The 12,378-nt window shown below is 43.9% G+C and overlaps 1 protein-coding gene across 1 annotated transcript; it reads left to right on the top strand.

Annotated features, from left to right (window-relative positions):
• The first annotated feature begins 5,585 nt into the window (after positions 1–5,585).
• On the top strand, positions 5,586–11,450 carry LOC125524370 (glutamate receptor 2.8-like). The gene is made up of 5 exons (XM_048689429.1): positions 5,586–6,023; positions 9,160–9,641; positions 9,735–10,047; positions 10,155–10,567; positions 10,674–11,450. Exons 1-5 carry the CDS (start codon positions 5,726–5,728, stop codon positions 11,157–11,159), a joined length of 1,992 nt encoding a protein of 663 aa, XP_048545386.1. The 5' UTR covers positions 5,586–5,725; the 3' UTR covers positions 11,160–11,450.
• The last annotated feature ends 928 nt before the right edge of the window (positions 11,451–12,378 follow it).

Genomic DNA, 12,378 nt, shown 5'->3' with positions numbered 1-12,378 from the left:
GAGCCCAGATTCCACAAAATGACTTGAGGCCATGAAATCTGAGATGGGATCCATGTATGAGAACAAAGTGTGGACTTTGGTTGACTTCCCCGATGATCGGCAAGCCATCGAGAATAAATGGATCTTCAAGAAGAAGACAGACGCTGATGGTAATGTTACTGTCTACAAAGCTCGACTTGTTGCAAAAGGTTTTCGACAAGTTCAAAGAGTTGACTACGATGAGACCTTCTCACCCGTAGCGATTCTTAAGTCTGTCCGAATCATGTTAGCTATTGCCGCATTTTATGATTATGAAATTTGGCAAATGGATGTAAAGATTGCATTCCTGAATGGATTTCTGGAAGAAGAGTTGTATATGATGCAACCAGAAGGTTTTATCGATCCAAAGGGTGCTAACAAAGTGTGCAAGCTCCAGGGATCCATTTATGGACTGGTGCAAGCCTCTCGGAGTTGGAATAAACGTTTTGATAGTGTGATGAAAGCATATGATTTTATACAGACTTTTGGAGAAGCCTGTATTTACAAGAAAGTGAGTGGGAGCTCTGTAGCATTTCTAATATTATATGTGGATGACATATTGTTGATTGGAAATGATATAGAATTTATGGATAGCATAAAAGATACTTGAACAAGAGTTTTTCAATGAAAGACCTCGGTGAAGTTGCTTACATATTAGGCATCAAGATCTATAGAGATAGATCAAGACGCTTAATTGGACTTTCACAAAGCACATACCTTGCCAAAGTTTTGAAAAAGTTCAAAATGGATCAGGCAAAGAAAGGGTTCTTGCCTGTGTTACAAGGTGTGAAGTTGAATAAGACTCAATGCCCGACCACTGCAGAAGATAGAGAGAAAATGAAAGTCATTCCCTATGCTTCAGCCGTAGGCCCTATCATGTATGCAATGCTGTGTACCAGACCTGATGTCTGCCTTGCTATTAGTTTAGCAGGGAGGTACCAAAGTAATCCAGGAGTGGATCACTGGACAACGGTCAAGAACATCAAATACCTGAAAAGGACTAAGGATATGTTTCTCGTTTATGGAGGTGACAAAGAGCTCATCGTAAATGGTTACGTTGGTGCAAGCTTTGACACTGATCCGGACAATTCTAAATCGCAAACCGGATACATGTTTATATTAAACGGTGGAGTTGTCAGTTGGAGCAGTTATAAACAAAGCGTCGTGGCAGGATCTACATGTGAAGCGGAGTACATTGCTGCTTCGGAAGTAGCAAATGAATGAGTCTGGATGAAGGAGTTCATATCCGATTTAGGTGTCATACCTAGTGCATTGGGTCCAATGAAAATCTTTTGTGACAATACTGGTGCAATTGCCTTGGCAAAGGAATCCAGATTTCACAAGAGAACCAAGCACAACAAGAGACGCTTCAATTCCATTCGCAATCAAGTCCAGGTGGGAGACATACAGATTTGCAAGATACATACAGATCTGAATGTTGCAGACCCATTGACTAAGCCTCTCTCATGAGCAAAACATGATCAGCACCAAGGCTCCATGGGTGTTAGAATCATTACTGTGTAATCTAGATTATTGACTCTAGTGCAAGTGGGAGACTGAAGGAAATATGACCTAGAGGCAATAATAAAGTTATTATTTATTTCCTCATATCATGATAAATGTTTATTATTCATGCTAGAATTGTATTAACCGGAAACTTAGTACATGTGTGAATACATAGACAAATAGAGTATCACTAGTATGCCTCTACTTGACTAGCTCATTAATCAAAGATAGTTAAGTTTCCTAACCATAGACATGAGTTGTCATTTGATTAATGGGATCACATCATTAGGAGAATGATGTGATTGACTTGACCCATTCCATTAGCTTAGCACTTGATCGTTTTAGTTTACTGCTATTGCTTTCTTCATGACTTATACATGTTCCTATGACCATGAGATTATGTAACTCTCGATTACCGGAGGAACACTTCGTGTGCTACCAAACGTCACAACGTAACTGGGTGATTATAAAGGTGCTCTACAGGTGTATCCAATGGTACTTGTTGAGTTGGCATAGATCAAGATTAGGATTTGTCACTCCGATTGTCAGAGAGGTATCTCTGGGCCCACTCGGTAATGCACATCACTATAAGCCTTGCAAGCATTGTAACTAATGAGTTAGTTACGAGATGATGCATTACAGAACGAGTAAAGAGACTTGCTGGTAACGAGATTGAACTAGGTATTGAGATACTGACGATCGATTCTCGGGCAAGTAACATACCGATGACAAAGGGAACAACGTGTGCTGTTATGCGGTTTGACCGATAAAGATCTTCGAAGAATATGTGGGAGCCAATATGAACATCTAGGTTCCGCTATTGGTTATTGACCGGAGACGTGTCTCGGTCATGTCTACATAGTTCTCGAAGCCATAGGGTCCGCACGCTTAAAGTTTGGTGACGATCGGTATTATGAGTTTTTGTGTTTTGATGTACCGAAGGTAGTTAGGAGTTCCGGATATGATCACGGACATGACGAGGAGTCTTGAAATGGTCGAGACGTAAAGATCGATATATTGCATGACTATATTCGGACACCGGAAGTGTTCCGGGTGATTTCGGAGAAAAAACCGGAGTGCCGGAGGGTTACCGGAACCCCCCTCCCCCGGGAGAAATAATGGGCCTTATGGGCCTTAGTGGAGAGAGAGAGGGGGCTGGCCTAGGGCAAGCCGCGCGCCCCTCCCCCTCTGGTCCGAATTGGACTAGGAGAGGGAGGGGGGGGGGGGCGGCGCCCCCTTTCCTTCTTCCTCCCCCCTCCTTTCCCCCTCCTAGTAGGAGTAGGAAAGTGGGGAGTCCTACTCCTACTAGGAGGAGGACTCCTCCTCCTGGCGCGCCATAGAGGGCCGGCCAGCCTCCCCACTTGCTCCTTTATATACGGGGACAGGGGGCACCTCTGGACACACAAGTTGATCATTGATCTTTTAACCGTGTGCGGTGCCCCCCTCCATCATAATCTACCTCGATCATATCATAGTGGTGCTCAGGTGAAGCCCAGTGTCGGTAGCAACATCATCACCGTGTGAGGTTCCTTAAGCGGGGTTTTATTTTCCTTTTTTGTTTTTGTTTCTTTTTTACTTTTTCTTTTCTGTTTTATCTGTTTCATTTTTGTTTTCTTTTATTTTTTCCCTTTTTCCTTTTCTATTTCAAAATAAGTGTGAGAATTTCAAAATATTTTTTTGAAATTCAAAGAAAATCTTGTTTTTCAAAATTGTTTGGAGTTTCAAAAACATTTCCCATTCAAAACTTGTTCTCGTTTTTTTAATGTTCAAAATTTCAAAAAAGTTCATGCTTTAACAAAAATGTTTGATAATTGAAAAAATGTTCCCATTTTCAATTTTTGCACACAAATTCAAAAATGTTTGGGAATTTTGAAAAATGTTTGTATTTTCAAAAAATAATCTTATTTTTGATATTTTTTTTGCTTTTTCAAAAATTTGTTCGTGTTATCAAAAATTTTTCATTGATTCAAAAATGTTCTTATATTCAAATTTTGTTCGCATGCTCAAAAATGTTTATATTTCAACTTTTGTTCGGAGTTTGCAAAAATATTTGTGTTTCCTATTTTATTCCCAATTTCAAAAAATATTTCCATTAAAAAAAACAAAATGAAAGAATGTTCAAATTTCTAAAATTTTGTTCGAATTTTTATGCATATTCCGAGTTTCAAAAAGTATTCACTTACTCCAAAAAAACGTGTTTGAATTTACTGCATGTATGAAACTGCGAAGATGCCTCGGTTGTTTCATACATGGAGTAATTATCCACACACAAAAAAGGTGTTGCGTAGTAATTAGTGCAGCAAGGATCGATAAATCCATGCCATCACTTTCATAAAGAAAGATCTGTGCCCCAGCAGGTCGTCCGTAGAATTAATACATTCACCCTGTACTATACGGAACTGGAGCTAGCAGCTAGGTTGGAGACAAATCCTCGCTGGCCATGGATCAAAGAGTCAGAGCAAGTCTGCATCAAGATGTACACAAAACTCTCGGTGTTTCATTTACTGCATGTATGAAACTGCGAAGATGCCTCGGTTGTTCTCTGGCCTCAAGTCACGGTCGTAATGGAGAGCATCATCTACTTGTATCATGCATATAATACCAGTATATGATATTACTTCTTTAATGCATAATATTATAAATTAGTATTTTAGGTTGCCTTATTAATGGCCATGGATAACACAAAGTAATGCAACATTTAATATGATACGGTATCGTACCACATCATCTCTTTGCTCATTTAATAGTATGCCACATCATCCTAAAAGTCTAGTTAGCATGCATGATACTGATTATAATACTTCCATTACCATCAGCCTTAGTCGACCTCGACCTTCGCCATCGCTCCCGCCTACTCGGAACATGCATGTGCAACGTAGTACGTATGACCTCCCTGAAGCCCCACGCAGACACTGGGATTTCGATTCTGTTACTAAAGGCATGTACAATGGTTGATAAGATAATCTTATCTTAAATCTTACATGTAATTTAGAGATGACAAAAAAAAACATGTATAATGGGTCATTTCTTAGCCTTATCTTTAATAACTACTAGTAATTTCTAAAAACATGATGAGACATATTATGCTAAGAGATCATCTCTTGTCTTCTCTTAAATAAGAGAAGTGCAAGCCTTTTCTTATGACTTCTCTCTCCTCCACCTTACCATCTATCCTACGTGTCATTATAAGATAGCATTGTACATGCCCTAATACAAGGATCTATATATGTCCATTCTTGCGGCTGTCGTTATTTTTTCTCCTTGTCTGTGTTTCAATTACCCTAGTGAACATTCTACTTGACAGTTGACACTGACACCAGAAACATCGTCGAAACTCACATGCCTGCCGCTGCCTGGACACACTCGCCGAATCGTGAGGACGAGCCAAGAGACCGAAGATGATCCATCAAGCAGCTGAGGGCGCCTTTTCTATGGTGCCACACTTCTTGCCTTTGCACCCAAGTGACTTCTCGAGGCTGAGTCAAGAGACAGAGAGAGGGAGAGAGAGAGAGACTTTCTTATGGATATATATTATGCTAAGAGATCATCTCTTGTCTTTTCTTAAATAAGAGAAGTGCAAGCCTTTTCTTATGACTTCTCTCTCCTCCACCTCATCATCTATCGTACGTGTCATTCCTAAGATAACATTGTACATGCCCTAATACAGCAAGGATCTATATATGCCCATTCTTGCGGCTGTCGTTATTTTTTCTCCTTGTCTGTGTTTCAGTTACCCTAGCAAACATTCTACTTGACAGTTGACACTGACACCAGAAACATCGTCGAAACTCACATGCCTACCGCTGCCTGGACACACTCGCCGAATCGTGAGGACGAGCCAAGAGACCGAAGATGATCCATCAAGCAGCTGAGGGCGCCTTTTCTATGGTGCCACGCTTCTTGCCTTTGCACCCAAGTGACTTCTTGAGGCTGAGTCAAGAGACAGGGAGAGGGCGAGAGAGAGACTTTGGCTGCATTTCTAGAGAACTTGCTTGCATACATGAAATTTCGCCCGAGGATAAGGAGGATTACCCAGGAAATTTCGCCGCCGGCCACCATTGCCACTGTTTCACGTCGCTAGCCGCGCAGTACATACATATCAACATACGTACACGACGGATAGTATATATACATGATGTAGGAGTACAGTCCTACCGTATCCACGGACGGACAGTAAAGTACACCGAATTAGTAGGGAAGAATGCCACCGCGCGCGCGCATGGAGTGGCCGGCAGCAAGGCTCGTGCTCGTCCTCGTCACTTTGCTCACGCTTTGGAGCAGCGCCGTTGCCGTTGCATCGCCACCAGCGGTGGCGTCGGCGGCGCCGGTGAGGGTGGGCGTGGTGCTGGACCTGACGAGCGACGTGGGGAGGGAGAGGCGCGCCTGCATTTGCATGGCGTTGGACGACTTCCACGCCGCTCACGCCGGCTACGGCGCCGCGCGGATCGAGCTGCTCGTACGAGACTCGCGCGGTGATCTCGCCACGGCCGCACATGCTGGTAAATGAACATACGTCGAACCTAAATATCTCTTTCTATTTTTTTTTAGAAAAACAAGGTTTTTATTGGCGAGAGAGATTTTGGTTTGGTTTTTTTTAGAAAAAAGATTTTGGTTCGTTTCGTAAACCCTAAATCGATCGGGTCCGCCCAGTGCAATGTTGGCCCACGTAACGCACCAGCCTTCCAGGGCCCAGACACCTAGTAGTACTAGTATCACACGTCCAAACATCTACTCGCTTCCGCCGTAATCCCAGCACCGGCGGCGGCCTCAGCACTCAGCAGGCCACTTCCTCAATGTCCAGACGCGGTACTCCCGCCCGACGCCGAGATGCCGAGTCCTTGCTCCACCTGCCGCCCTGCCACCACTGGCTATGGGCAACGCCGAGATGCCGAGTCCCTCTGAGGCTCTGACCTCTGTGGCTCTGTTGACCGCCATGGCCTCCATCCTCGCTGGAGCTAGCGGCAAAGCCTCCTTATCTCTCGCCCACAAGGTACTCTTTCTCGCGACTCCACTCGCTGGCTAGTGGGTACAGAGTGGCAGGGCAAAAATTTCCTTCAAGTTATTTTTGTATGTTCGGAAGTTAGGAAAGCGGAAAGGATCTGTCATGCGGATGCACGGCATACCTCTAGAATATAGTTCCTCACTTTCGTGATGCTGATAATCCCTTACTCTGATGTGAAACTACAACGTACTCACTAGCCGCTAGCTGCAGTTTGAGTAGTGTGTAAATCAAAGTTTTAAATAGCCGGCTATAGCTAGGGCTGGACACGAGCCGAGCCGAGTCGAGCTTGATCCGAGCCTGGCTTTGGCTCGCTCTGGAGCGGCTCGGCTTGGCTCGGCTCGCTCAACCAATGAGCCTACTTCAAGTGGCTCGGCTCGTTTTTGGTATGGCTCGGCTCAGACCGAGCCGGCTCGAAAGCCAACTGCCGCCAATCTTTATTTTTTACTTACAGAAGACAGAACCTCTGTATATAGTCCACAATCTTAATTGTTTTGCAGCAATTAAACTCATATTTTGAAAATAAAACAGTTTATACTGCTTAAAATGAAACATCCAGCAGTATATTGTTTAAAAAAATGGTCATATAGTAATTGAAAATAAGCTTTCTTCTATGATTTCTTCTACAAAAATTGTAACAATGGAACGGATATGAGAGGAAGAATTGGGCAGCATTTCTATTGAATTTTGGACAGCACATCCTTTGAACTTTACACAACAAAACATCAAATATTGACAGCGAAATAAAGAAACTTTCACTATCCGCAAACTCATCTGAATCTGATTTGTCATCAACCCCAGAGGGCACCTCAAACAAAGTATCTTGCTCTTCCTCGTCCTCGTCCTCATCCTCATCCTCTTCCACCTCTTCATGATCCTCCTCCGCTTGCTTATCATGCTCCATTGCCTAACACACAAACACAAGACACATATGAGCTTGGACACACATATATTTGACTTTTGGATAGCAAAAACAGCACACACATTAGCTTGCACAAACATATATTTGAGATTTGGACACCAAAAAAAGCACACACACATGAGCTTGCACAAATATATATTTGACATTTGAATATCAAAAACAGCACATATGAGCTTGGGCACACATAAATTTGACTTTCAAAAAGCAAAAACAGCACATACATGAGCTTGCACAAATATTTATTTTGCACGGACATACCTGGGAAGATGTAGCCTCCCTCTCATAGTCGTTTGCGGAGCCGGAGGCAGCGGCGATTTCGGCACGCACGCCAGCGCTGGTGGGGTCAGGGGGATGTCGAGGCGGTGGTCCCCGAGACCGGCAACTTACTCTTCATAATGGAGTCCAAGGTCCTCTCTTCCTCCTTCTCCTTCACATTCTCCTTCCCATTTTCCTTGTCTATTGTGGCGACGATAGGCCTCTGCACACATCAGCAAACAACAAACGGTCAGTCATCAACAACAGTAAACTAATTACACATGGAATCAATGTAATTTTCCAGCAAGTAGATTTTTTTTCAAGCTGCTATGCTACAGCAAGTAGATCATCAACAATAGAAAACTAATTACACATGGAATCAACGAAAATTTCCATCTACCAATCCATTCTGCCCTATAACTTCATCCATCCATGATCCATCCATCCGGCTCTTCTAGATCTAGCCCTACATGCTACAATACATCCATCCACGATCCATCCATCTAGCCCTACATCTACCTGACCGCGTCCATCGATCCATCCATCCATCCATCAGATGTGTACTAGTGCAGACACCTACGGCTAGGGTTTGGGAAGTTCATCCATCGATCCATCCATCCATTGATCCATCACATGCGTACTACTAAAGTTCAGAGAGCTGCGGCTAGGGATTGGGAAGGAAGGAGGTACCTGCTCCGGCTCGTCACGTTCCGCGAGAAAGCAGGGGAGGCGCGTCCGTCTACGTCTGGTGTGGTGAGGAACGGTCGCGCCGCCCGTCGCCGTCGGTGCCGAGTCCATTGCTGTCGGTGTGGCGAGGAAACACGGCATCGCTCATCGCCATGGATCCAGATTTGCGGTGTGGCGAGGAAACGCGGCATCGCTCGTCGCCGTGGATCCAGATTTGCGGCGTGGCGAGAGAGGGGCGAGGCGGCGCAGAGCAGTGAAAGGGAGAAACGAGAGACTGGCTGTGGTTGCTCGTGCCCTAATGCGCTAGCCATTGTGATGGACGGTGGAATTGGGTTGGGCCGCAAGCGAGCCACCGAGCTAGACCGGCCGAAACTCGGCTCAGCTCGGTCGCGAAATGGGCCTGTTTTCAGACCTCGGCCCGCTCGCTAATCCTATCGAGCCGAGCTGTATCGGGCCGAGATGGAGCGAGCTTCGGGCCGAGCCGAAAAGCTCGCTCGTACGTCCAGTCCTAGCTATAGCCTCATTATAGCGGTTTGAGCAATGTGCCGCTAAATGATCAGCTATAAGATTCATGTACAATTGTCCAATAAGGTTATGCAATAGCCAGCTATAGCTAGATAATTTGGAGGACTGCTGCTATCTCTGGCATAGCCCGCTATTTAAAACAATGATGTAAATACTTAAACGAATAATGCAACAATAGGCCTATTTGCTTGCTTAATTGTTCCAATATCATGCTATTTGCTTGGCTAATTCTCTATGATTTTGGCAGCCGAGGACCTGATCAAGAATGGGCAAGTGCAAGCCATCATATGGGGCCCAGATCATGTCACACACCTGGGCTATAGCCGCAACCAAGTCCCGTTTCTCTCCTTCCCCAGCATTTCTCCAACATCGTGTGCCTTCTGGCTGGAAGATCCCGTAACAGTTCCTAGGGGCTATGCCAAGTTTGGCTTTACACTTGGAAATGACAGTATAACCTTTCCTAATCCAGAAACCAATAGAAGATACAGAAGAAAACTAGGTGCAAGCAATAGTTGCGGAGGTAAGGGGCTGAAGATTGCTGTGCCGCCGAAAAAAGGTTTTCGAGATTTTGTGAATGTTACTGATCCTAATTCCAAGAAACAACATGTCACTGGCTACAGCATTGATATCTTCGAGGCTTCTATGAGGAATTTACGTCCTCTCCTGTGCTATGAATATTTCGTCTTCAATGGTACTTATGATGAGCTAGTAGGCAACGTGTCTTTGGGGGTAAGGCTTACTCTGACCCACTTATTTTTCACGTATGTTGACTTATTACCTGAATACCTTTTAATCTCTGCTAGATTTCTGGTGGATAAACAGGTCTATGATGGTGCAGTAGGCGATGTGACCATAACGGCTGAACGAGTAACCACCACCGACTTTACAATGCCATACACACAGTCTGGTGTGTCTATGCTTGTGCTTGCCGTGGATGAACCCTATAGAATCAGTTGGACATTTGTAAAGCCACTAAATGGGGAGCTTTGGCTTGCAACCATTGTCTTTTTCCTCTATACTGGCTTTGTCGTGTGGATGATTGAGCTACCCAGAAATCAGGAGTACCAAGGATCAAGTTTGAGACAGTGTAGCACAGCCCTCTACTTTGTTTTCTCCACTTTGACTTTTTCCCATGGTCAGCACTTCAAGCTTGAACTTCCTGACAATATTTGATGCATTATAGTAAGTATTTTAATTCACCACAGTTATAAGATTAAAATATGTTGGTTATTTCATGCGCAGGTCATACTATTAGAAGCCCTTTGTCAAAAATTGTTGTGGTGATATGGTGTTTTGTGGTGCTGGTTCTTGTCCAGAGCTACACTGCAAGCTTGTCATCCATTCTGACTACAAAGAGGCTCCATCCTTCGGTGACAGATTTTGAGACGCTCCAGAAGAGTGGTGACTTTGTAGGATACCAAGATGAATCATTTGTGCGATCCTTCTTGATTAATCATACCATCAATGAAAACAGGTTAAGGAACTACACGACGAAAGAACAATATGCTGAAGCTTTGAAGAAGGGATCCAAGAAAGGAGGAGTATCGGCTATCGTTGATGAGATCCCCTATTTAACTTCTTTCCTCTCTGACAGTCAATACAAAAATGATTTTAGGATGCTCGGGTGCATATACAAGACTCCTGGATTTGGTTTTGTAAGCTACTCAACCTAATGCCTTGTATATTCCTGATTTGTTCTTGCAGCGCTACGAGACAATCCGGATACAAATTAAGTTGCTGACATCGTATTCTTATGTTCAGGCGTTCCGTCTAGATTCTGCGCTAGTGCATAATCTTTCGACTGCCATCCTGGACCTAGTAGGAGGGGATGAGGGCTCACAAATCGAAGGGAAATGGTTCGGACAAGCTTCACCTCCAATGGGTGCTAGCATGGTCTCTAACATGGACTCCGCCCCTCTCACTCTCCAAAGTTTCTCTGGTCTCTTTGTCATCACCGGATCCATTTCAACTCTCATGCTGCTGATAAGCATTATGAGGTTGGCTGATGTGGAAAGTGTCAGCTACAGTGGCACCGACGATGAGTCCCATCTGTTGCAGAATGGCATAGGTGACAACCCCAGCCCTGGTATACAAACCTTCCATGTAGCTGGTATTGGAAATTCCGGGGGTGTCCATTTAAGCGGCGAGAATGTTGGGGATGTGGAGCCTGACCCAGTGCAGCATAATGGCATGCATGGTGGCTCTATCCCTGAAGGACACATTCAGATTGAGATGCGCAATGTCTAAGGTGAAGGGAAGCGCCAGATGCTCATAGGTACTTCTTTTGTCATTGAAGCGATGCGGCATTCCAAACCTTGGACTAGATAGAAGTAGTAAAATAAAAATCACTCTTTCCTACTCATTTGGAAAAAAGAGATAGGTTTCCAGTGAGCATATTATCTTCAGACTGATACTTATGTTGTTTTTCAAGTACTACTGATGTACCTAGAACTTCTCTAATTCTATTTATAAATAGATGGTGATTTAGATAGGTACAGTCTTCAACATTTTTAAATAAGATGTATTGTTTGCACTACAGCCGGCGCGTGTTCGAACCTTGGTTCAGACGTGTGTCTCACACTTCCCTCTCTTAATTAAAAAGCTGAAGGGGCTCCTCCCCCTACTGGTCTACTTTTTTTTATTTGCACTATACAACCCTGAATCTTTGAAGTGGGGAAGTTCAGGCTTTCTAGAACATCGCCTGTAATCCGAACCGAGGCAGTATTACATATGTAGTGTATGACTTTACATGTGTGCTAAGAATGCTAAGAATTGGCCTGGCCAAGTGCAAGCAGAATGGCATGCATGTTGGCTTTGTGCCTGCAGATTGCGACGGCTATGTCTGAGACGAATTATTAAAGCATGCTGCATTCCACACCTTCAGTTAGATATATTCAGTGAGTGATGTGCACACTTGTCTCTTCAGATTGACATTACTTATGTTGCCTTTTTGAAGCGACGATGTGCTGGTTCCCCAGCTTGTTTATAGATGTTGATGAATCAGACAAACCATACATGGTCTTGGTGAAGAAAATGAAAATCTCAATTTTCAGTTGAAACATATCAGTACCGAAATGAATCAGACAAACCATACATGGTCTTGGTGAAGAAAATGAAAATCTCAATTTTCAGTTGAAACATATCAGTACCGAAATTTGTTGAATGAAAATCTAAGAGTACTTGTGGGGCAAGCTTCAATTGGTTTAGCTTAATGATTTAGAGGATTCTATTTCCTGGACTTCGATGACGGATGGGTCTTATTAAGCTCTTTCAGCATACAAAATTTAGTTTCTTGGTAGGATCGGAGGACGCCATCTTCAGCGAGCCTGACAGGTCAGGGCCGAGGAGAAGATTAAGTTCTTCACTTGGTTACTTCAAAATCGACTATGGGCGGCTGGTCAGCTTCAGACGAGAGGATTTTAACTTATGCGATCAGGTTATGGAGAGCATTGGCACAATTTCCATG

This window comes from Triticum urartu, chromosome 7, assembly GCF_003073215.2.
Source record: "Triticum urartu cultivar G1812 chromosome 7, Tu2.1, whole genome shotgun sequence".
Taxonomy (NCBI): Eukaryota; Viridiplantae; Streptophyta; class Magnoliopsida; order Poales; family Poaceae; genus Triticum; species Triticum urartu.
This window is presented reverse-complemented; position numbering and strand designations above follow the sequence as displayed.